General features: G+C 40.5%; 1 protein-coding gene across 2 annotated transcripts in view; it reads left to right on the top strand.

Moving 5' to 3' along the window:
- The first annotated feature begins 4210 nt into the window (after nt 1-4210).
- Nucleotides 4211-26821, top strand: part of ssh2 (slingshot protein phosphatase 2) — a 30189-nt gene continuing 7578 nt past the window's right edge. Inside the window, exons 1-8 of one of the 2 annotated variants that reach the window (XM_005807955.2) lie at nt 4211-4382; nt 8557-8600; nt 24326-24438; nt 25010-25074; nt 25417-25538; nt 25760-25825; nt 25991-26056; nt 26408-26602. In XM_005807955.2, coding sequence (XP_005808012.1) covers nt 4320-4382; nt 8557-8600; nt 24326-24438; nt 25010-25074; nt 25417-25538; nt 25760-25825; nt 25991-26056; nt 26408-26602 — 734 coding nt within the window. In that variant the 5' untranslated portion in view covers nt 4211-4319. Of the gene's footprint in view, nt 4383-8556; nt 8601-18264; nt 18802-24325; nt 24439-25009; nt 25075-25416; nt 25539-25759; nt 25826-25990; nt 26057-26407; nt 26603-26821 lie in introns of those variants that run through there. The other variant, XM_023351749.1, reaches the window with a different exon arrangement.

Genomic DNA, 26821 nt, shown 5'->3' with positions numbered 1-26821 from the left:
GACATTTACCTCTGTAAGTTACTCTGTCTGTCTTCACACGTCTCCATTTTTGTCCCCCCTGCACCACGCCTCTCTGCTGATGTTCTGATACCATCGCTGCCTCTGAAGAACAGGAAATGAAACTCTTTTTTTACCTCCAATCTGCCGCTCCCAACTCTTTATCACACAGAAACCTTGATTCCCTGCAAAGACTGCTTCTCCCTCCCCTAATGAACTAATTTTGCACGAAGGGAGAATACCATCTTATCTCTGTAGACCGAGCCCTCCTTTTTGCAGCGAGACACTCACTCCTTTCTCCGCCACTTGCTACTCTTCTTCTCTCCTAAGTTCAGTATTGTCTTGCATTCAGCTCCAAGCATCTTTGTATCAACTCCTAGGAAAGGTGGTCGATGGTGTTCAGCTTTAGTTTTCCATCACACATCACCTTCTTCCACCCATTTCCTGTATCCCCTACAGTGTTTATCCTGAAATACAAATAGAAACTCCTATGGCTTTTATTAAACTATGTTAACTTTTCAAGAAAAGCGCTGATTTGTGAAGTCCTTAAGAGACTAAATGAACCGGCTGGCTGCTTCTCTGATTAGTGCTTCCATTGTGGACATTGTTTTATCATCTAACCCTGTTTTAAATTTCTCTATAACTTACTTCCTGACCTGTCAGATGTGTTCGTTTCTTTTCATGATGCTGTTTGTTCACTAATGTCCTCTTACAAACCTCTGAGGCCGTCACAGAACAGATGTTGTATTCTGAGATCAAACTAAGCATAGGTGAACTCTCTGTAAGTACTAACTAAGTGTCTTCTGGATTCAGTTGATCTCACGGATTTTTCTTTGGATACATCAACGTATCGGCTGAGTACAAATGCATACACGTCCGACTTGAATCATTTCCTTTTCTCTTTCCTATTATCCACTAATGTAAGTTGGTAAATCACATCAAAATAAAATACATTGAGGTTGCAGTTGTGACAGGAGAAAATATTAAGAAGTGAAAGGGTGTGAAAACATTTGCAAAGAACTGTATACTGGAATCCATACAGTTCCTTGTTGCCTACCATGGCTCTGGCTTTTCATGAGCTCATATCCCCCCCTGATGGTTTTACGGGGAATTAGGTTCAGAATGTGTCTCTATTCTCGGCTGTTCTTCATCTCTTCACTGGGTGGGGGTGAACTAGCGCCACCTTCAGCATAATACAGTATTGTTCTACAGAGTGTGAGGGTGAAAGGGGTGAACAAGTGAATGTAGTGTGAAGCAATTTGGGGTCATCTGGACTTGATAAAGTGTTATTTAAGAACAGGCTATTTAGCACTACTGTTGAATATTCTGTGGATAAAACAGGCAAAGTCACGATTGCTGACACTTCTGGTAAAAATAAACAAAAAAGTATGCACATGCTTGGATTTTGCTGGACAGAACAAATAAATGGAATAATAAATTAAAGGGAGTATTATGTAAAATCAACTTCTATATCATGTTATAATGTTATTCCCTCATCAAAAAACATACCTGAGGTGTTGCTTTGATTCTTTCATTCATGTTTGAGAAACCCAAATATATTTTTCATGTAGGACCATGTTGTTTTGGATGGCATTAGTAAATTTGATTATCATTTGAACACTGTATTTTGCATTCACTCTGGATATTTTACTAGTGTTAAAATGTGTTTGATGTTGTGACACAAGTGTGAAAAAAAAGAATCTGTAAGAGAACAAATACTTTTTCGCAGTCCGGCATTTATACCACTAGGTGACATTATGTTTCTGGTTACTGGTTAAGCTATATTTTAAAGTCCCTCTGTTGCATTTCTCTAATAGAAATAGTTGTTTGAATTGCAAATAACTGTGAAGTCAGTTATCTGCATAAAACTGTTCTTTCTTATTAAAATAAACCACCAGAGGGTAGCTTTCTGATATTTGATTTGAACTCAGTTTTAACTGCTGTGGGCGGAGATGTTGTCAGAATGTGAAAACACACACAGTCTCACACACACTGTTGTGTGATCCAGTCTCAGGAGGGGAGCGGAGCTTTAATTACCAGGAGGATTGTGTTTAGTCCTATTGTCTTTACCTTCACAGAGAGACAGAATCATCCTCACTGATCCTAACCTTGTTTTCTCCAACACGCTCTCACTTTTTCAGCCTCTTTGTTTGTTGTGGGAATCTGTCTGCAGATAATCTATTCTTCCCTTCATCCCAGTTTGCTATCTCAAAGACTAGGCTACTTTCTTGACATAAATGTTTTTTTCTCCATGCGCCGATGGCTAGGTCAGTGGCTATAACACAGAACCAAACACATCTTGTGTGACATTTTGATGCAATCAAAAACATCTAAAAGTGGAGCTACAAACACATCTGCTGGATTTCACACATTTTAAATAGACCACACTGCTGGATTGGATGTGGGACGTGGGGGTTGTTGGGAACAACACATCATTTATTACATTGTGACTTCATTCGCAGTTATTTTTATCATGTGCTTTCCATGTTTTGTATATATCTCTCACTTTCCTGCTCATTTATATTCAATAATTCTGAGAGCAGTGAAGTCGTTGCTGCCTATTAATCATGTAATTCAATTTTCTTTTATTCTTGCTTGTCTGTTGAGCCTTTAACACCAGGGCTTATTAGAGGATTGATGCAAATGCAAGGAACATAAAAAAAAGGGGAGGAGGAGAGGGAGTGCCCCAAACAGAATCATGGGAGAGGAGGAGGAGAAAGACAAGGGAGAGGATGAGAAGGCAGTGACCCAAATAAATGGAATGAAGAGTTTCAGAATGAGTCTCCTGTCCTCAGTGCCACACCCAGTCAGGCCTCCCTCCTGTCTGCTGACAACGCTGCTCCCATTCTCTGAATTTTTGGGAATAAGTCAATCAGAGGGAAATATTTGGGTTGTCCCTGTAAGAACAGCGACCATGGGCAGAACTAAAGAGCTAATCCTTTGATTTTATGTTGTAGATTAAGGTTTTTAAGGCTCTTTAAAATGTAAAGCTCTATTATTTTCTCCCATCTATCTTGTCCTCTCCTCTTCCTGACCTTTTCCTGACTCCACCATCCCCTATCATTGGACTATTACCCCTCCCCCTCTTAAATTCACACCCATCGTTCTCCTCCTCCTCTCATCTCCCACAGGAGGGGTGGTTAAATGCAACACACCATGATGTGAGGCCAGGCATTCTTCTTTAGCAGATTTTATACCATAGAAACAGACTCTCAGATGGATTATTTATGATTCGTAGTCATATAATCACATAATCACACACACGCACACAAATATAGACTATAGTTTAAGAACAATTTCAATTCAAATACAATAATGATCTATTTTTAACATTTTTTTGCTACTGATCTCTGCACAGTGACTGAATGTGTGTGTAAGCATTCCTCAAAGTGATATTACCACGTTTGACAGCGGGTGAGTTCTGCGCATGCTCTTAATACCGGTCTAATTTGTTAAGCTGGCGGTAAGCAGAGAACAACAGACGCTAATTTCTGTCAAAATAAAAGCATAAATTAAAATCTTCAAATTTCTATTATAGCGTGGCGTTATCATGGTAATAAAAGTCAGGCTAATTATTAAAGAAATAATAGGAAATAAGAGTATCTAATGACATTCTCAACCCTGAAGCACAGCAGTGAGTGATTGCACGGATGCAATCACTGACTATAACATTGTAGCTGTAGTTTTCAACAAAAGGGCTTCCATTTCACTTCTCTTCTTTGTTTAATTTCATTTCACAAAAAACTGGTAATTTGGTAACAATCAGTCTGAGTTCAAAGAAGATTATTATTAACAAACAATGTTTAAACATCTATTTTTATCCTGTTCATTATGAACTGTTGATTGTACAGATGTTTTCTACTTATATTTGAATAACAAAGATTGACAAACATATTTATGTCTATAAGAGAAAAATGTACCTTTAACTGATTGTATGTAATATGATTTCTAAAATATGTTGGATTTTAAATCCAACAAATTTGGATTTAAAATCCAATAAATTTCAATTATTAATTAAACAGTATTGATCGTTTAATTAACATCGAGAATCAACAGGATTTTTCTTATTGACTGTTAAATCTGCTTTAGTACCAAATATTGCTAGAAATAGGGTTTGTTCATAAGTGTCTGAAATTTAATTTGAAAGAATCCATACCGGAAACGGACAATTGCACTGTTGTACTTTACTCCAATAGGCAGCTAAGCAACCTCCAGAGAAATAACATCAGGAGCTCCTTTTTTTACTGTAGTTCCTCCCTGAAATAATGTCTTGTGTCCCGGGTTTCTAGTCTCTGAGGTGACCGGGATCAGCAGCAGCAGGGATGGCGCTGGTCACCGTCCAGCGGTCACCGACACCGAGCACCACCTCCAGTCCGTGTGTTTCTGTAAGTACATGTCATCTGGATTGACATTAGTGTCAGTTAGTCCCAGCAGTTAGCCCCGCTACTCCCAGTTTGTTGGTCATGTACATGGGTGGCTAGCTTTTATAGCTGCCGGTATTTTACTGTAACATTAAAGGAAACAGTGGCAGTCATCCCGCAGGACTAGGAGTTTGAACTTTAAGTTGTTTAGCTTTAGCACAGAAGGCAGACTAGGGTTTATAAGTATATTAAAAAGTTATTTTTTAAAACTTAGCTATTCATCGTTAGCATTATGTGGCTGATTCACTTCCTCCACTAGATGGGGTGGTGTCAGAGAAGTCTGTCTTAACAATAGTGGTTTTAAACTACTATTATTAAGACAAATAATAGCTGCTCAAGCTGCTCTTATGCTGTAAAAGTATATGTTATTTTTTGGCCATATTAGCTTTCTTTGTGTTTCGTCGTATTGACTTTACTGGTAAAAAGCTGCCACTGAAAGGTTGTGTGTCAGTAGAGCAATAGAGAGGAGGGTCGCTGCCCCGGAAAGCAGGTTACTGGTTCAGTCTTGTCAGTCTCTGTTGGAGGCTGTGAGGCCGTCCCGTTATCCGCTCTGACACACTCAGCAGGCTCTCCAGCCTCCTGGCAGATCTAGTATAAATGTGCTGGTGTGGCTCTTCTCTCATGATTGTAACAAACTGTAAAATGCTGAAGAGGCAGCGCAAATCTGAAGGGCCTTACTGTAAGTTTATTTAAAGATTTATTTATTTGGTGATGGAGAAAACCATCATTAGATGCTTCATGAGTGACTGGAGTCGAGCTTATTACAATGGTTGTCCCACTGATCCGTTAAACCCAACACACACACACGCACACACACGCAACATGAGACAGTGGCTAAAACAATAAGTAAGAAGAGTAATAGCTCTGTCCTAGTAGTGCACTACTTAAATATTCAATTCACAGCGCAAAGACTGAGTCTAATTTCTAAGTGTGAACTGTTCCTATCCCTGCCCCTCACCCTGACCTCCGGCACTTAATTTGAACATTTAAAATATTCCACTGAGAAGTGGGATGGTCCTTGAAGAAACATACACCGTTGGTTCTCACTGATAAACATACTAAGTTATATATCCCTGTGTTTGGCATGTAAACAGTTATCAATCCTGCAGCAAACACTGTTTTGCACATTAAAGATGCACTAAACCCCACATACCAAATTATCCATTTAATGGACTTTTAGCATTTAGCTTTTTAGCAATGTATTAATATTTACATAATAGCAAGAAACATATAAATACATCATGGGACACGCATATTCAAAAATAGTAAGCTTTATGTATACAAATTTCAAAACATATTTGGAAATACAGTCCGTCCCGTTATCCGGCCTGTTTGATAAAACAATATTTTAGTTTTATCCAAACGTATTGATAAAACTGACTGCATCTGTACTTTTGTGTGTCAATATCTATTATGCTTTCTATATTTATTTTTTACTTGCAATGTGTCAGAACACATATTAAATCGTCTTTGTATAAATTTTGTATTTAGATTTGCATGCATCAAATGTTATGACCAATAACCAATAACTGTTATTAAGACCATAACTAATTTAATGTTAAAACATGTTAAATTGAAAAGTTTATTTTTGCCATTTCTATAGCTGATAACAAATGACTTATATTGTAACATTGCAAGCTACACATTAAACTAATTGCATACAGTTTCTCAATTATAATGGCTCATACCCTGCAGCCATTCCCCCTTCTTTACAGAACTAATTGGAATGCACTATTCCTTAGAAACTTAGGGTTAAAGGTTAAGAGATAAAATGGTATCCGGCTTAAGAGTAGCAATGCAGACACTAGAGAAAAACAGCACCCTAAGACAAATAAATGCATGTCATGCAGAGTTGATAAGATGCTAGAAATTGTGTTGCTTAAACTAAAACTTTAAAGATGAATGAATAAATGAATAAAAACATATTAAAATATGCCGTAGTGCAATTCTTGAGCTGGAACAGGACATTCAATATTTTGGATAAATTTAGTGTTGACAAGGCAATTCCTGTTTTGCAGACTAATGGAGTTGAACCAACATGTTAATAACATGCTAAATGTTATTAACATGAATGTACTAACATTTCCTTCATGTTATTATATGAAGAGAGTAGAAGAAAGTGGTGTGAAGATTCTTGTTTACCCCAAATGTTCTCAGCTTCCTGTTGTTTATGTCTGGAAAATATCAGGCATGGGCGAAGACCGATAACACGTTGATCTAAAGGAACGGGTGTAATATGAGTATTTCAGCAAAAGCTGCTCTTAATGGCATTGGGTCAAGCTTAACTTAATGTTTTTTTGGTGAATACAGATTTCAAAAGTGAGACACTGAGGCAGTGAAGTGGTTGTATATGGAGGGTACCAGCTGCTTGTCATGAGACCCATTTCTGTTTGGGAGCAGCCATGTGAGCGCTCTTGTGAGGTGTCTGCTGCTGCAAGGGAAGGACGAGGCCGAAACTGTCAGGAGGAAAGTTGTCTGTTAAGCACTTCAGGGCTGACTCTGATTAGTCTTTTCAGTAGTTTTCATTAAAAATGTAGCTAAAAAGGCATAAAATGTTTAAATCTTTATTTAGATTTTATATGAACCCAAAACTCTATTTCACACCGTGTTTCCATTTATTCTGGCCTGATCCCTGTTTAAACCAGATAGTTTGTCTGAGATATGACAGATTATGACCCCCTGATCTAACCAAAATGACTGATAGAAAATCTCTAACATTGACCAATCAACCAAATTCTTAGTTGATTGCTCTGTTTCTTCATCCGGAAGCAGTTGGCTATGAATCGAGCCAACATTAGTATCTTTACTGATGGAGGTGAAAAGCGGACTGCACAGTGGTGCAGTTGGTAGAACTGTTGCCTTGCAGCAAGATGATCCTGGATCCTGGTTCCCAGCCCGGGGTCTTTCTGCATGGAGTTTGCATGTTCTCCCTGTGCATGCGGGGGTTCTCTCCGGGCACTCCGGCTTCCTCCCACAGTCCAAAAACATGACAGTTAGGTTAATTGGTCTAAATTCTCCCTAGGTGTGAATGTGTGTGTGCATGACTGTGTGTCCTGTCTGTTTCTGTGTTGCCCTGCGACAGACTGGCGACCTGTCCAGGGTGTACCCCACTTCTCGCCCAGAACGTTAGCTGGAGATAGGAACCACTCCACCCGACCCCTCTAAGGGACAAGGGTGTACAGAAAATGGATGAATGGAGGTGAAAATCTTCTCATTGGCTGTATGACCACTCCCTACTCATGTGCTCACACCTAGTTTCTAATGGGATATAGTCTTAAACCTACGTATATTACAGGTGTATGAAGCCATTTCAGTGTCATGTGTGAGTATGATTAGCCTATAGCGGTGTTATATATGCCTATAATCTGCTGAGAAGGCATTTCCTCAGGTGTGTTTGAACAGGATGCATCTGCTCCACTTCCTGCTGTGTATTCTGTTTGGAGCTCAGTTTGCTGATGCAGGGATCACCGTTCAGGTTGCTACCTCTTCCAGGCCAGCTCACATCTGCAGCAGCACACACAAGAACGGATAAAATCGAAGCTTCGGCTCTTCCTGACCCCACCCACAGCTGCATCCAGCTTCCTCCATCTTCTTATCTCCATTATTATCGTCTTTACTTTGTTTTCCTCCCCGTCTTGTGATTGAGATGGGTTTTTCACAGCTAAAAATGTCTCTTATTATGTTCGCTTTGGCCTGGTCGGAGTTGGCAAATTGATGCCATAAAGAGAAAGTTGTCAGATTTTTATTTTTTTTTTGGAGGGATTACTGAAGCAGGATGGGATTAAAGCTGTGCTGGTTGCAGTGGTGGGGGGAGGGATGATTGCGTTTTGGAGAAGGAGGCAGTGCATGGTGTGGGGGTGCAGGGATGCTCAGCCTGTAAACGTCACTTAAAATACCAGCCTGGCTCTGTTTTATCTGATGGAACGCTCCATGCTGACACTCCACTCTTGCTGCCACCCACTCTAACTCTTGTTTATTCAAGAATAATTGCATCTTGACAGAGCACGTGATGGAAACATGTCACCTAAATGTTTTTATTCATGACGATTCTGTTTGTTCAGAAAAACTGCTTCTGATAGCCTAACATGAGGAGATGGAAGCCCTGCATAAATATTTCTATATGCTTATTCCTCTGCAGGAGTCGGGGAGTGCAGAGGATGACCGCCGCTCCCAGCCCAGGAGGTGAGAACATTCCCTGTTTGATCAGGTCATTGGGTGGAAATGGTCCGGTTCCTAGAGGAACATCCTGTTAAAAAGCTGCAACTGCACGCTGTCACCACTAGGGGGAGACTGCACATCAGCATTAATCTGTTTTTTTTCTTTTTAAGGGTTTCACTACATTATTACCATCATTATTATTTAATTGTAGTTTTATTATTCACTTATAGACCAAGTTTCATTTAAGTTATTCAAGACCACAATGTTGCACTTGGGGTGTATCAAATGATGTGTCAATCAATTACACACTTTGATTGGGGATAACATTATGAACTCTTTGCTGTGGAATCCTTTAGACACTTGAATGTGCAGGAGATCCTTTAAATCCTGTAGGGTTTCAAGTTGGGACAGCTGTCTGTTGAACCCTTTATTCCAGCTTGGTTTGGTTGGGATCGGTGAACATTGGAGGCCAACTCACAACTTCAAACTTGTATTATGCAGACCATGCCTGGGTTATTTCTGCATTGCGTCAATGCGAATTGTCCTCCTCAGAGGAGCCATCACAGAAATCTGCTTCCACCCTGACTGGTGTGTGGTTATGCAGACTGTATCCTACACCAGTGGTAGTTTCTCCTGTCTGTTGGATCGAACAACACCGGCCAGTCCTCACTCCCCTTGTGCATTACTTACCCTTGATCCGGCTGCTGGTCAACGTCTTACTTTCAGGAGACACTGACTAATGGTCAGATGAGAAACATCCCACAACGCTGTAGCTTTGGAGATGTTCTGAGCCAGTTATCGAACCATCGCAATTCTTCTTACTGTGTCTGGTTTTCCTGTTTCTAACACATTAGTTTTGAGAATAAAATGTTTACTGGATCTCTAACCCACCAACAGGTGCAAAAGTGAAGAGGTCGCCAGTGTTATTCAATTCACATATTCGTTATATTGTTCTTTCTGATTCAGGTTTACTTGGTTTAATTTTAGGAAAAACCAACCAAATGTGTTTTTGTTTTCATAATCTGAACTCAATGTGTTTATTTTGTCTATATATAGAACAAAATTTGCAAGAGTTTTGTAAAGCATAATTTTCATTTCAGATTTGTTCCAAAGGAACAGTGAGACCTTAGTTTCTGTTATTCGTGCAAAGACAAATGGTGCCTTTGTAGGCATCTTTCGTAAATATTTGGTTGGCCTACCAACGCCACAGCCTGTGGTTGATTTGCATAATACAACGTCACAGTTGTGGCAGAGTTGATTTGCTTTTTGACGTGCGCAGCTAGATGGTCATAAGAGACTAGGATGTCAACACTGTTGTTCTTTTGTTTTGTTGCCCTGGGTGGCTCTGATGTTGCAGGGTCACGGCCCTCTTTAGATCTGTTTGGACGTTACTTTGACTTTTTTTTTTTCTCTTTATTTGCTCAACATCCTTTTAGTAGTTTTTGTGCAAATGTGATATTTTTCATCAATGACCAGGTTTATCATGGTTGCTGATCGCCCTGGAGTCGGTGCTTTGGGAGATTCTAGCAACAGTCATTAAAGAGGGAGTGGAACATGAAAGGCATTGCAGCCTATCCTGGACTTTGTAAGGGGCTTTTGTAGACTGAGCTAACAGCTGAAGTGCTGTCTTCATAATCTAGATTTATCTTTTCCCTGTCTCATGCTTTCATGGTTACTAACTCATTTATTTTTACTGTAGTTATCATTCCAGGTATTGTTGAATATAAAATACTGTAAGACAGCAAAACTCTAAATGCTGAACTCAGTTTAACATCTTGGTTGTGAAAGCCTTCAGGTTAAACACTGGTTTGGGGACAAAGTTTCTGTCCAGTCTGCAGGTTGTAAACAACAAACTGAACTAAACAAATTATATCAGCTCTCTTCAAAAATACAGCAAGCTGCAGAAAAATGTATTTCAGGACTGCTGTGAGCCCAGAATCTGCAAGATTTAGTGCTACGAGTTTAACTTAGACAGAAACAGATATGTTTTGATTATATTTTTTACTACTAATGCTTTTTTATCCCTCTCAGGTTAGAACTGTTTATAGTACAGAGCATGAGTGAAATGCATTAGTAAGGAGCCTGCTGAGGCTCCCTTTTCCTTGCATGCTGGAAGGAGAGCTTCCAGTCACATGCTCTGTCATACCTCAGAGTTAATGTACACTAACTGTCAGAGCCGGGAATTGTTCATTCTGCACGCATGCATCAGACTGACGAAAGAATGATATTAAGCAGCATTGGGAATTTACTCCTTATACAATGCAGAGATGTAGGAGAAAAACTGTTTACATAACTGGAGTTTTCTCCTGCTGTATGAAGCACTGCATATAAAGCCCCTCCTCCACCCAGTGCTGTACACTGCAGATCAGCTGGCTTAAAAAAAAGCGATTGCTACACCATTTTTCTGCCTCAGAAGAAGTGGTAAATTAGCATTCTGTTGGGAAAAGCTCAGGCAATCATGGTGGAGGTAAAGTTCATAATGTAGTACATCACCTTAGCACCTTAGTCTACTTTTGCTCTATACCAAACAAAGCAGGAAAAAGGTGTGTTACTGAATGTACACTGAATGTATATTAGTGTGTATGCTATATATTGTTTTTCTAATCCTGAAATTGTAATAATAATTTTTAATAAGTTATTCTATGTTTTCTTAATTCTTGTATAAATATTGGGGGGAAAACACAGTGAGATTTGTTTACATACCACCCCATGCATTTACACAAACACACACATTTAATTTGATTAATATAGAAGTTTAAACATTTCAATTTTTAGATTTTATTTTCCAGCAACGTTCTTCTAAGGATCAGAATTGATACAAATTGACACAGTTGTTAAAGAAGTGTATTCCCTGTAGTGCATATACTGTAGAACTCAATGTGGGATTATTGCTGACATAACTCCTTTCTTTAACATGCCCTGATAGCCGTTAGAACCCCATGTGGTCTCAATTATTGGTTGGTTATTGAACTCATACCTTTGGCGAGTGTATTCAAGCACTCTCACACACACACACACAACCCCACACACAAGGCCCCCACTTCACACTGTAAAGTATTTTACAATTTGGCTCAGTTACCCAGCTCCACATTTCAGATTCACTTTAGCGAAGAGCAGGGTTCAGCCAGAGGTCTTGCTGTGTGACCTCTGATGTGTATTACATAAGAACTTGGGTCCAATTAGCTGCACAGGCCCCACCTAGCATCAATGGTGCATGCCAGTAGGGCCTGCTGAGACCAAGGGGGACCTTCCCCCTGCAGTGCAGAGTTGTTGTTTTGTTGTCTCTTTTTCTCTCTCTCTTACTCAGGCAGCTACTGAGTCACTCTTGCACTGCCTGTCTTGGTGTCAATGTCTCTTTTGCACACAGACACACTCAAACAGCTGTCTCTCCCCCCCTGCACCACACCATTGAAGTATAGCGTTGCTGCAGTGCAATAATGAATCGCTCACACACACATGTAGAGACATATACTGCTGCTGCCTCAGGGCTGATACTGTCAAGGACAGAGTTGGCAAAAAGGTGTTTTTTTAATTCAAAGTACTGCAACCATTTTCTTTTTGCTGAGTAAACATTTAAACGAACAGTGGGAGCAGCTAATGAATCGAATCGAGTTTTTCTGAATCCTCACCTTCCTGAGGATAAACTGCTGCAGGGATGTGCCCAAAGCACATCAGATTGTCTGATTTGAATGCTGGGATTTCCTGAAAATTACCTTTTCAAATTTTTGTGTGTATGCATATTTATGACCCTTTAGCATTGCAACAATAAAGTAAGCCACTTATTTAGATTTTTTTTAAGGCTAAGTAAAGTAGTTAATGTGTTTTCTGAGATTTACACAGAAATCATTTATTGGCTCATTTGTCAGGTTTACATGCCTAAAAAAATCTTTTAAATATTGCAGTTGCCATCTACTGCAGCAATGTGTGGGGTGATCTGATACCTCACGCATGAATTGCATCAGTAATATCTAACTTGTTTAGTAAATCAGTAATATCTAACTTGTTTAGTAAACGGTTCCTAAGGTGATATGTAAGCCAAAAATACATGCTCCTCCAAGCTCCACCTTGTCTATTAGCCTTCCTTCACTCTGGGTGCCCGTTGTGTCCATGCTGCGCAGCATTTCACGTCATCATATTGTTTGATTAGTTCTGTTTGCCCACAGCAATAATCAGGGTTTGTTTGAGATATTTAGCCTGAAGCATCAAGAGGCTCTTACTTTAACTATAGCAAACAAACCTGATTCATTGTGACAGCACTTAGTCATAGGTACTTGCCTAACAAGTCTTTGTATTGTTCTGTATCCATGTTATGGGAGTCGTCCAGCAGCCAGGTGCGCACAGGCAGAGCAGGTTAGTCGGGCCAAGAGTTTAAAGAGGCTGCTGCCGGAACAAGAAGAGCAAGCAGCACTAACGAACACTCTGACAGAGGAAAGCTTCTTAAATACCCGCTGCTCCTGTGCAGACATGCCTGTTTGGGTTTAAAGGTTTTCCTCTGTCATTTGCAGCTTTCTGTCTTCCTTTAGTGCACCTGCTGTTTAACACGGAACCCTCCCGCCAATATTGTCCACACTAGCAATTTTGCATTAAGTCCAGCACCTTGCAAAAGTATTCATACCCCTAGATTTGTTTCCCCTCTGTAACCATGAACTTCACTGTATTTTGTAGGAATAATAACCATAAGCCTGTGGTTTTGTATATTTAAAGACTGAAAAATTTGCACATATTTCTTTGAAACATAGGCTAATCTGTGACAGATTGAGTGCAACGAACAGTGGGAGCAGCTAATGAATCGAATCGAGTTTTTCTGAATCCTCACCTTCCTGAGGATAAACTGCTGCAGGGATGTGCCCAAAGCACATCAGATTGTCTGATTTGAATGCTGGGATTTCCTGAAAATTACCTTTTCAAATTTTTGTGTGTATGCATATTTATGACCCTTTAGCATTGCAACAATAAAGTAAGCCACTTATTTAGATTTTTTTTAAGGCTAAGTAAAGTAGTTAATGTGTTTTCTGAGATTTACACAGAAATCATTTATTGGCTCATTTGTCAGGTTTACATGCCTAAAAAAATCTTTTAAATATTGCAGTTGCCATCTACTGCAGCAATGTGTGGGGTGATCTGATACCTCACGCATGAATTGCATCAGTAATATCTAACTTGTTTAGTAAATCAGTAATATCTAACTTGTTTAGTAAACGGTTCCTAAGGTGATATGTAAGCCAAAAATACATGCTCCTCCAAGCTCCACCTTGTCTATTAGCCTTCCTTCACTCTGGGTGCCCGTTGTGTCCATGCTGCGCAGCATTTCACGTCATCATATTGTTTGATTAGTTCTGTTTGCCCACAGCAATAATCAGGGTTTGTTTGAGATATTTAGCCTGAAGCATCAAGAGGCTCTTACTTTAACTATAGCAAACAAACCTGATTCATTGTGACAGCACTTAGTCATAGGTACTTGCCTAACAAGTCTTTGTATTGTTCTGTATCCATGTTATGGGAGTCGTCCAGCAGCCAGGTGCGCACAGGCAGAGCAGGTTAGTCGGGCCAAGAGTTTAAAGAGGCTGCTGCCGGAACAAGAAGAGCAAGCAGCACTAACGAACACTCTGACAGAGGAAAGCTTCTTAAATACCCGCTGCTCCTGTGCAGACATGCCTGTTTGGGTTTAAAGGTTTTCCTCTGTCATTTGCAGCTTTCTGTCTTCCTTTAGTGCACCTGCTGTTTAACACGGAACCCTCCCGCCAATATTGTCCACACTAGCAATTTTGCATTAAGTCCAGCACCTTGCAAAAGTATTCATACCCCTAGATTTGTTTCCCCTCTGTAACCATGAACTTCACTGTATTTTGTAGGAATAATAACCATAAGCCTGTGGTTTTGTATATTTAAAGACTGAAAAATTTGCACATATTTCTTTGAAACATAGGCTAATCTGTGACAGATTGAGTGCTGTTTGTTAACATCAGTTTCAAATCTTGTTAGTCTCTGTTGAATTTACACTTAACTTCAATTTTACCTCTGACTGTATGTTTAGTGCCATTCTGCACGGGTGGGCAATCCTGGTCCTCGAGGGCCGGTGTCCTGCAACTCTTAGATGTCTCCCTGGTCCAACATACTTCAATGAAATAGCTGAATCACCTCGTAAGTGCAGTCAAGTTTTCCAGAGTCCTGCTAATGACTTCATTATTTGACTCAGGTGAGTTGTGAAGTAGAGATGCATCTAAAAGTTGCAGGACACCGACCCTCAAGGCCTGGAGGTGCCCCCCCATCAGGTTTTCTTCCATTTTGCCACCAACTTTGGCCAGCTTCACTGTCCCTGCCGAATTAACCACAGCCACAACTTTCTCCCATATGTTCCTAATGTTCCCCATCAGACTTCTGAAGCCTCCACAGATCAGCTGTATTTACACTTAAGATAAAATCACACACATGTTCACTTTGATTAAACTACAGAACCCAACTCTACCTTCCTCCTATGGTCCCAAAACATGCATGCTAGCTTAATTGGTTAAGTTGCATGCTTGTATTTGTCATTTATTGACCTTCCTTTTGTTTTGTGTTTTTTTTTTTTTTCAACTGGTGAGTCTTTTTCATTGGGCCGCCTTGAGAGCTTACTGGTTCTCCAAGGTTAAGAGCCCACATCACAAGTGGATGGGATAAGTAGCTGGTGAATATTTAAACTAAATGTGTTGCAGTCTAAGCCATTGTGTGGTTTGTTTTTCATCTGCTGGACTCATTTTATGAGCATTTGAAATCATAATTGCTGTTTCAGCACATTTTTTTTTTATCACAGCACCTTAAAAACCTTTTGTAGTTTAGATTATGAATCTATATAAATGAAAGGGGAGTGTGTTTATAGTATAACACAGTGCCAACAGTAGCTTATCTTCAGCTTGGGGGTTATGCTAAACATCTGGCATCAATCACGGACTTATCAAGCAGCAGAATGCTGGAGATTCCACACACACACGCACACCCACACGCACACAAGTTGACCAGAATGCCTCTGCCCTTTCCCTGGAAGTGACAAAAGGGAAACGCACTGCGAAAGGCGGTTGTGCAACTGGCCTGAGGCTCAGCTAAACACCACAGCACGCTCTCATGTTACCAGTCCTCAGAAAAATAAGTTTCCACTGTGCTGGTAAATTTGATGACACTAAACAAGACCGCATGACAAGAACACTTAATGTCTGTTTGTGTGTTCAGCCCGCTGCTTGAAGTTTGTCTCAGACCCAATGTGTGACAGCAGCATTTTCTGATGGGAAGCAAAGCGCAGCAGGTGTAGCTGGATTCTTTTTATCTGTGGCGTAAGCACACCAGCACATTGTTACCAGTAGATTTAATATTTTGCTAAAATATCTATGCTAGTGCATCATGGAAACATTTGTAATGATTATAGCACTGTTGTTAGTTGGTGTTTATCTGACTTCAATGGAAGTAATAAAGTCAATGAATAATCCCGCCCTTTAACTTTATAGTAGCATTTTATAATGATGGATTCTGTCATTTATTATTTTGGTGTTGTAAAGTAACTTCCTGGTCATGACAAAATCACTTGGTGCTATTTACTGCATCAACAATGTATCATCATATCTAGGCGTGATTTCCATGTGTTCCATAAGTCATGTAGAAAACAAAACGTCAATGACTACTGAAAATATCGCACTGAGTAAAATTAGAAGCTTGTGTTAACATAAGAAGGCAAAAACACAATTGTTCATTCACCCAGACCTCACAGAAAACTATAACAGTATCCTGGAAAGCACCAACTCCTGAGCCAAAGATTTTCTCGGTAGATCAGAAAACTATTAGCATTCCTAACAGTGATCCGTTTCATTGGGTCAGACTTCTGATGGATAACTTCTCCGACGGATTATTTGCAAACTTGAGCTTCTCCCTCAGTGTTCTGAAGCCCAGCTCCACCAGCTAGTCAACAGGTCATATGCTGCAGATGGTTTTAGTTTACAGTTTAGGACACTTGGCACACATTGGTGTGAAAATAATGAAGCCTGGGGTTTTACTGTGTTTCCAGATTGCTGTCAGCTTACATAAAACCACACATGCTGGCATGCCTGTGGAAAATAAAATGTTGAATTGGCCATAAAAGGAGACCAAACATTACATCTCATGGAGTATCTCAGTTTATATGTGAGGCAACTATGATGTAGGGGTCTATCGGTCCAAGACACGTTCTCCAACTCCAGTTCTTCTCCTCTTCATCCAGGATTGCACATGCTCACTGCTGCAGTGGCTCAATAAGTTGAGTCTGTTTCTCATTTGTTCTCTTTCCTTATGCAACCAAACCACAAGGTTTGTGTGTTATGAGAAATGGGTGGAGGGGCAATTGAAGTCCGACTGCAACCTCAACAACCCATGTGGATTTAATTCACTATATTACATTATCATAATTATAATTACACTCCAAATTGACTCCCTCTGTTACCAAGCCACTTGATCAGCTGAGTGACTGTTGGCAACATCATCACATAAAGGATTTGTACTTACTCAATAGCTAACATATCCCTTATTATTATTTTTTTTTACTTTTTGTTTGAAGCACAGTTTTTCTAAAGTGAGGATGTTTTGTTTTTTTCAAATCTGAAAAGTATGGTGTGCAATTGTATTTATCCTATTTACTCTGATAGTCCTAAATAAAATTCAGATTCAACGTATTCATTTGAAAGAATCTATCAGGGTTATGTTAGCAAGGAATATACCAAGCTTTCAGCATCCCACTGAGCATTTTTCAATCCATCATCAGAAAATAAAAATATAAACACAGGGTTTTGGCAAAGTTTTTGAAGAGCCAGTTCTGCCCCTGCTGTCTTTAAATATACATTTTCTGTAGTCACAAAACTTACTTGATGCATTAGGGGGAAAAGGGTATAACTTTTTTTGAGGATTTATTAAAATTTAGCTTTATTGTAAAGTTGCTAACATCTGTAATTTTAGGATTTTTGAATGAGTACTTTCCATATTTATTAAAGTAATATAAAGACTTGCTGAAAAACTAAAGCACCTACTGTAGTTCACCGCTGAAAAACAAATAGCATAATAAAAACTTGTTAGGATTAGTGTCAATCTGTTTTAGAATTTTGCATTCCAAAACTGTTGTTTATAATTTAAGCCTTTATAAAAAAGAAATTCATCATTTACGCTTAGAAGTTAATGAAAGACATGGTATTGGAGCCAATATCAGGGGTTTACGAAAAAAAATGATAAACGAAAACTGTTAGAGCCTATAAGAGATTGCAATAAATTCAGACCTACAATAAAATGGTTTAAAATAAAATACGTTTGTGTTGGAATGGCCAAAGTCAAAGTCCTGAACCCAAACCACTCCAGTCTTTTGGCACTTTAATAAACTATAGATCAGCAACAATGGGACATGTGGTAAACTAAAACTACCCAGCTTTTCTCCAAACAAAGTATTCCTGATACCTACACAGTGAATCAAAGAGGAGGAACTAGACGGTATAATACAGCTCAAGCGAAAGCAGCAAGTTTGCGATTGTTTCGTGAAGAGCTGTTTTGCTGTATCAGTTGTCCATGCTGAGTTCCTACTGGGTGTGGGCGGGGCTTCCTCTTTCGTCTCCTCATTGGCTCCTCGTTTTTCCCAAAAGCACATGTGCGATGCTCCGCCTCCTTTCCCCTCCTCTCTGACTTCCCTGCTGAGAGTAGACTCAACCAAGTCATATGTCTCAGTACTGTATAAGGTGACGGAGTTTCTGATGTAACAGAAATGAAGTATGTCGACAAAACGCCTCAGAAGTCAGTTTAATATTGAACTTTTTTTTTTTTTTTTGTGGAAATGATGGACAACCAGACTCAACTTTCGGCGACAAGGAGACACAGCGCAACATATAGTCTCCCTGTTTAATTTATTGCAACAGAGTTTACGACTTTTCTTTTTTTTTCGGTACTGGTTTCGGGGAAGATTTCGCCACTTTCACAAGAAAACTCCACTCGCTTGAACTCTTGGGTCGTGGGAGCACATGACTGTGAAAGAGGAGCAGAAGCTTTTCCTCCGACCGAGAGCACCTGACGCCTCTTCTCCTCCTCTCCTTGACCCGTCCCTCCACCCTCCAGCCACCGACATGACCCTCGGAACGATGTCCGGCTCTGAGAGCTCTTCGGCGGTCAGCTTTTGCTCCTGCTGCGGGGCGAAGATGGTGCCCTACTTTAACGACGACGCCGTGGTCTCCAAAAATCAGATCAACCAGTTGTAAGTTCAATCAGAGGCAAGACTGTATATCGTCCCCTATAGATGGAAAGTGGTCAAGTTAAATGAATTAAATTAAACTGAACAATTAATTGTTTAATGTACTACTTAGATTTAAATCAATTTAGATTTGGATAGTTTTAAAATAAAGGCTGACTTTTTTTTCCCTTATTGATTTTGACACAATGAGCTGTTACATATAACAGTTTTGCAATATGAGAGCAGTCTATTTCCTGATGATGTAGTAGCTTTTACTCATCGCTGAGCTTCCTTTTGACCTAACAAAGACATATTGGTGCTTCCCAGGTCTAATGAATCATCCAACCTGTTGAAGGAATTCAAACATACTTAACAAAACATGGATGTTTTGTGACTAATAATGTACTTTTTATAAGCAGTCATCATCTGATTGCCACATCAAGAGATTATCAGGGGCATTTTCTGCTCCTCAGCTCTTTGTTTGGCTTTGGGTGGAGGATATCGTTTGATCTTGAAACTTGCAGTAGTTGTTAAATGGAGATTAAGGTCCAGTCTTGCTCAACCTGTGACTCACTGTTTGATACTGTATTGTGGAGACTAAAATCATCTGGAGAGCATCTCACTCAGTGAAATCCTAATAGACTAAAGTCACAGACTTGGAACATTTGAAACAACTTTGGCTCAGTCTAGAGCAGCTGTAGGTTTATCTTCAATCCTGCTGTGTCTGCAGAGGTCAGTGTTTGTTTTAGTTGGAGATATGTAGGAAATGATTTAGTTGATTTGTACATGTGGTCTGCCCTTCAGAACAGATCAAAGGCTAGCATGTTCTAACATTTCCAAACACTCGTGCAGTGCTGGCTCTGATAAGCCTTGCAAAGTTGGAGAACCACAAATGAATCAATAGAAATCAATAAAAATGATTAGTGTGGCAGTTTTTTATCAGTACCAACTTGTTTCAGGTGTATGCTATGGGGCTTTGAGTAGCCTTTTGCAGTTACTTGCATGGAATCGATGCAATGCAATCGTGTGTCACGGTTGCATTGTTTTTCAGCTGTTTAGCTCATGGCGGTGTGGTGGTTGAGAAAATTGGACATTTAACGTTTATTGGGGCTGCAACCGCTTTTTAGGGAAAGTTTTTTTCTCTAAATGCAAGTTTGCTTAAGGACGTTTATGGGAAGACGCTGGTGCAAGACACACCATGTACTGGCAGTCACATGTTTGCAAAGCAACAGCAGATGTGAGAATTTAAAGTGTGTTTGGTCCAAATATTCTGTTTGTTTTTATGTCAGAAATACTTTACGTTGCACTGAAGATACTGTATGTTTTTGTTTAGAAATTAGAGACGGTTTTGTGATGTTGTTGGATGTTTCTAGTGAAGTCTACACTCTGTCCACCTGCTGCAGTTCTTACCTGTTCTATATTCCTTGTTTAACCTACAGGAATAAAAGCACTAAAGTCGCATGCTCAACTTCGGAAACTGCTGACGTTGATGACGTACTCAAAACCTGAGTTATTAGGCGGAATAATGTTCAAGCAGCACCTTAATTGGTAATTATAATTCCAGGGTCTGTCCCTGGAGTTAAGTGTTACCTGTGATTCCTTTGCATCCGGAGTGTCACTATTATCCTGCCAATTTTAGAAATACCCATGAAACCTTTCTTCCGCTTCACCTGTGGGGTAGTGTTACTGTGCGCAGCTTGCAAGGTAAACAGAAAAGCCTCAATGAGGAAGTTCAGGAAATATTCTGAGGAATTTCAGCCACTGGTTAAAGGTTCCATTGCTTGATCCTCTTTGTCTGTTCCGACAACGCGTGTGACGCATCACAGGCTGTAGAGTCTGTGGACCTTTTAGATTTTCTGATTTTCTTCACCGTGTCGAGCAAAAATCAGTGTTTGTGTTGCAAGCTAACAGTTAATGGAAGCTATTTTTAGTTTGACCTGGTTTGACAACTCTCCCTTTATCACCCATGTCTTCTCCTGTACCCACTTCTCTCTATCTCCTGTTGATGTTTAACTAACATTAACTGATGTTGATGTTTTTTTCAGTCCTCCTTTTTTAGTTACTTGGACAATACATATAATTTTATTTATTTATCTTCCTGTCCTTGTGCATGTTACATATTCTCCATTAGGCAGGCACCTCTTGTCTTTGCTATGGGTTGTATTTGCCTCGGGTTCAAACTCATAAGGCCATAGCAGGGCCTGCCACCGTATAGAGCCAGGCCCTATATATATCCCGCTCTCGCCTCTCCACAGTGACTAATATGGGCAGGAGCAGGAGGAGGGGGTCACCCAGTTATCTGCCCACTATGCGGTGTGGTCCTTACATAGTGAGGATTGTGTCTGGCCGTTGCCCTAACAAGCCTGCCGCCTCACTTCGGTCCAGAGTCGGGGTTGGTTAAAAGCCAAACGCATGACCCGCTCATTCTGGACTGACTGGGTCTTCTTTCTTAATCCTCCACCCTGCAAAGCCCGCTGCTGCTTTACATGCTGCATATGTCCAGAGCATTTTCAATGAACTTGGTGCCCTCTTCTCATCCCCTGGATGACTGGCTTTTGACTGAGCAGGAGACCTTGGGATATTCTCACATTGGGATAAAAAATACTGTAGGGCAAAAACTAACAATTATTTTAGTAAATGTTTATTCCATTAATTGATCAGATAAAAAAAAAGCGCATTCTGCAGATTTTACAATTTTACATTTAACCACTTAAGCCTTTCTTTACAGTGTTGAAACACATAGAAAGAGGCAAATAAATATTTCAATTCCTTTTTTAAATAAACACCAGATGACTCTAAACACAGGCAACTTGAGGAGTTGTGTGTAGAATATGTTTACAGACAGTTTTTTTTTCTTAAATCCAGAATTAATCTAATTCAAAAAAGGCTCCAACATGTAGATTTGTTGTACAGTTTTTTATTTCTGCTGAGTATGTTTTTTTTTTTTAAATGTCAATTTTTTGAGTCTGCATGCTTAAGTTAATGATGAATCGATTACTAAATTAATTACTGATTATTTCAACAAACAATTCATGACAGTTCATCATGATAAATTTCCAAACAGACCAATTGATATTTTTGCAAGTCTATTAAATATGTATTACATTTCTTTCAGCCAGCTGGCCAGCAGTGAGCAACAACATAGAGAGGGGGACTTTTTAGCTTTAATGTTTTGTTTTTTTTTGAGCCTTGAAACTGCAAGTTTTAAATAACTATCAAATTTTTATCCTTCATTTGAGTTGTGGGTACATAATTCAGTCCCACTTATATGAAAGTGGAGATGAACACCGTTTACAGAAGTTATTCTAGTAATCCGCAATTATCAAACAAGTTATTGTTCTTTATCTTTGTGCCATCTCCATGTGTCCACACAGTCAAATTCATGTTCCTCTCAGTCTGCAGCATGAAAACAATCTCAGTGCTGAAGTGCATCGGTGCGCCTCCGCTGCTGTGTCACAGAGAGGCTTCTCTGTACAGTAAGGCGACTGCTCTGATGAATACAGTCTATCAATAGCTGGGACTTTTAAAGGGCTGCTCTATTTTTAACCCTTCATTCGAGAGTCTGTCACAGCCGTCACTTCTCCAAGCATCCAGCTTACGTTTCGCTTTCTTTGTTTCTTTCTGCAGGTGTAAAAACGTATGTATGCGCCTCCATGGGAGATTTTCAGGGAGAGCAGGAGTGTTGCATTACAAAAGACATTGCCCCATAGCCCAGTTTATACGCGGCCGACGCCAAGTACAGTACATTAGTCAGGAGCGGGACCGCAGCGGGAGATAATACAGTAGGGGCAGGAAAAGGACGGAAGATAAAAAGTGGGACAAACTTGCAGGAAGTAAAGGAAAATATGAGAGAGGAGAGAGAGAGAGAGGAAACAGCTGGGTCAAGGGTGGGTGGGTTACGGGAAATGAGCTCAGCACAAAGCTGTGGTTTTTTTCCGATGTGTCTGTTGTCTCCAGATTATCACCAAACTCAGGAAGGTTTACTGGATGGAAGAGAAATGAAATGGATGTCAGGAAGTTGAATTGACTACATCACCATTCTTATTTTTTATTTGGGGGGCAGGAGTAAAGTGACATAAACCTGATGGCTTGCATGTGGTTCATTGAGTGCGTCATCGCAGCCAAAGGCTAAATGTTTTATTCGTCACTGTGTTTTACTGTCAAATAAATCCTCCTAAACACGTCACAAGAAGCACGCCAAATATCTTGACTTGATGTCATCACCTACAACCGATGACACCTGCTGAACTGCGCTTTATGCATGTGTGGTCTCATTAGTTCCTACACCTGGAGGCTACGAAACCGTTTTTTTGTTTTTTTTTTATTCCAAGTGGAACCGGTCTGTCTGCTCCATCAATCAGTTTGTGCTCTTGCTACAGTAGCAAGCAGTATGGAGAGAGAGCTGCAGGGTAAACTCTAATCACATTTGACGTGTTGAAAATGTCGTCACCGCTGGTTGAGTCGCTAAAATATTCAGCAAATAACTGGAAAGGAAGTCTGTTTCTAGTGAAGTCAAGTTTATTTGTGCTGCACATTTCAGCAACAAGTGTGCTGACAGTTCCAAGTGCTTTACATCATAAAAACATAATACAGTTACAATTATGAAACAAGAAATTGATGTTACATTTTGTTCAAAATCATCAAGTTTCTGCAGAAAAGATGACGGTTTAGCTGGTTAGCATGGATGAGGCTGCTCGAGTATCTGTAGAATCAGAACGGCAGCTTGTTGTTATAGAATCTGTTTGAAACTCCAAAAAAGTCAATATTGTAAAGACGGTTCCATCCATCACTTTCTCTGAGGTAAAGCTAGAATGCCAGGAATGCTGCGTCTGCCGGCCAGATTGTAACATCTTACTCAACATCTATAATGCAGGATTATTGGTCCTGTCTATACTATAAGCACGAAAAGGCCTGTTTTATAGGTGTGATGGAGTGACTCATGCATTCCCAACATGCTGTTTTAAGTTTAGTGTAAAACCCTCACCTCACTTTATGATGTGTCCTTCTCAGCGAAGTGACCTCAGTCACACTTAATAAGATTAGAGAAGAACCAAACCCGGTTTCATTCAAGCCCACTCTTATCTTGTGGAGGAGGGCTCTTTCTTGCGCCGTCTTCCCTCCTGGACCCCTGCTCTCCTCCCAGTCTTCCTCCCCTCCCGTCCCTCCCTACTGGCAGCTGTTAGCGCCGTTAGACTCTGTCAGTGTAATCCAGCTGTGTGGAGGAGCAGGGAACATTGTGTTCTGAGTTCACGTTGGGGCTCGGTTCTTGTTTTGCCAGCATCGGCGTGACGATGCTGGGATTTTGGGAGGCACGGCCCACAGGGCTGAATGGCGCATTGTGACCCGTGACAAAACCGGCCCTATTACAGGTCCCCAGCTCACGCTTGTTTTTTTGTGAAGCTAAGGACAGCATGTGTGGAGGATTACAAACGTGATCTTTAATGGTTACTTAGATTTCACCTCAGATCTGTAATGTGATTAGATCGAGTGGCGTTTCAGCTTCCTGTCCTTGTCTCATTTTTCTTCGTTCTGTTCTGTTCTGTTCCAGCATCAGTGAGAGTTTCCTCACAGTGAAAGGTGCAGCCCTCTTCCTCCCCAGGGGGAAAAGCCCTACGTCCAACTCTGCACCTCGTATCAGCCAGCGCAGGAACAAACATACGGGTACAAACTTGTGCACACACACACACATGCGCGCACACCCCCAACACACAAACACACACGAAACACAGCTGCAGTTTCTTCAGATAACTGAACTCATTTGAAAGAGTTTACATCTATTTTCTGCTTGTTGTATGTGGCAGGGTTCATAAGTGTTCTTGAAATCCTTGAAAATACTTGAATTTCAATGAGATGTTTTCAAGGTTTGGAAAGTTCTTGTTTCTGTATAAAGTACTTGCAAGTGCTTGATATTCAAGCTGCACAGTCTTGTAATAAAGTGCAGTCTAATGTTTGGTTTTAACTTTAAACAGTGTTTTACAGACTTGGTCTTTTAATCAGATATTTTTTAGAGATCTTTTGTAACTCTTTGTATATTGTGTTTAAGCATTTAATTTGTTTCTGCGTAGAAATAGACTAATATGTAGAAGACTCTGTTGTGAATTTCTTCCTCAGAGGAACTGACACATTGTCATGGGTTTTATGTTTCTCTTTGTTTTCTAATCCTTGGATTAGTATCCAAAGTAAACTGAAACCAAAGCTAATTGTCTAAAATTTTCTTTTTTTCATCCTCCAGGAGACCTCCAGAAACATCTTCAGACCATGTTTACTGTGCTGCGGCCTGAGGACACCATCCGACTGGTCAGTAACATGCCACATCAAACCACCTCAAAACCAAACATCCCAGCACTGCGGCAGGTTGACAGTATGATCAGTCACAACGTACGTCAGTGCCGGGTTTCACTTCTTTGTTGGGTGCCATAAAGAACTGAAACTTGGCTTGGGTGTAAACCAAACGTAAGAAAAGACAATGCTTGGAGAAAAGAAGGGTAGTACATTTACTTGTCCTTCACACCGTAAAAGATGGTACAAACCTTATAGTGCAGTTTAAAATGCGCCTCTAAGCCAGTGTTATGTATGAAATCAAAACAGAAACAACTTGTTTCTCATGTCTTGGTTACTGTTTTCCATCTGTCCTCGCAGGCAGTGCGTCTGGAGAGCGCCTACCCTCAGGTGACCCGCTACATGGTGGTGGTCTCCACCAACGGCAGGCAGGATACAGAGGAGAGCATCGTGCTCGGCATAGACTTCGTCTCCTCGGATAGGTCAGTACCATGGCAACAGTATACCACTATGGTTTTAGTGTTAGGGCAACAGCTCAGCAGAGACTTCAGCTCGTTTTGAGGGCACAGCTCTGTTTTCCATCTGTCTGTGCTTGTTTACATTGGACTTTCCTCCTGTACCCATAAAGCACCAGTTTTTAGTTATAAATTTGATGCTGCCCATCAGACTAACCAGTGATGTGTTTATTGATGTCTCCCTGCAGCTGCTGCACGGTGGGGCTGGTTTTACCTCTGTGGAGCGACACTCTGATTCACTTGGACGGAGACGGGTAAGTCGCCACACCTACGCCATGCTTCCTGTCTCTGCCCCCCTCTTCCCCCAGGTTCAGCCCACTGACTGCTAAGGACTGTGTTTTAACTTGCAGGTCTTACTTGAAGCTCTTCTGCTTACATGGCGTCTTGTCTTATAATCTGTTAATTCTGTGTCTCTGCAGAGGCTTTAGTGTGTCAACGGTGAACAGGGTTCATGTCTTCAAGCCGGTGTCTGTCCAAGCCATGTGGTGAGTAACTTCTGTCTCTAAATACTTGATGTCTTCGGAACACACTGTGCTGCCCTTTTTGACTTTGACCTCCTTCAGTTTTTTCTTATCTTCCTTCTTCTTTTTGGTCTTGCTGTTTCTCAGTTTCCCACTCTTCTCTCGTACACATGCCAGTGCAGACTCCTCATTTCCTCATGTTGTTATCCCTCTGCTCTTCCTTCTTCCTTCAACATCCTCTCATTGAACCCCCAGCTCAGCACAGTACAGCCATGTCTCCGGACAAAGCTTTGATCATTCTGGTGTCGAAACATTAAACATTTGTACTCCGTCTTGAGGCTCATGGGGAAATCTTCCTCTTTTTGTTGCCGCCAGGTCCGCCCTGCAGTCGCTGCACAAAGCTTGCGAGGTGGCTCGCTGCCACAACTATTACCCAGGGAGCCTGTTCCTGACCTGGGTCAGCTACTACCAGAGCAGAGTCTCTTCCAGCCAGTTTTGTGTCAACGAATGGAATGCCATGCAGGATGTAGAGTCGCACCGTGCCAACTCACCCATCCTCTTCACAGACCTGTGAGTGGAACAGAAGCATAGACTCTGAAATCTGAAATAGATTCACAGAAACAAAAAGTTTTTTTCTCCTAATGACTATATTATACTTTGCGGAAGTGGTTATATAGCTTGAATGTTTTGTGAATTTGTCACATTACAACAGACAGAAAAACAGTTAAGTGGTCCATGGTAGCTCTGGAGGAGCTTCAGAGATTCCACAGCTCAGGTGTGAGAATCTGA

The sequence above is a fragment of the Xiphophorus maculatus genome, chromosome 18 (assembly GCF_002775205.1).
Source record: "Xiphophorus maculatus strain JP 163 A chromosome 18, X_maculatus-5.0-male, whole genome shotgun sequence".
NCBI classification, from domain to species: domain Eukaryota; kingdom Metazoa; phylum Chordata; class Actinopteri; order Cyprinodontiformes; family Poeciliidae; genus Xiphophorus; species Xiphophorus maculatus.
The sequence above is the reverse complement of the archived record's forward strand: the minus strand, read 5'-3'. Positions and strand labels throughout refer to the sequence as shown.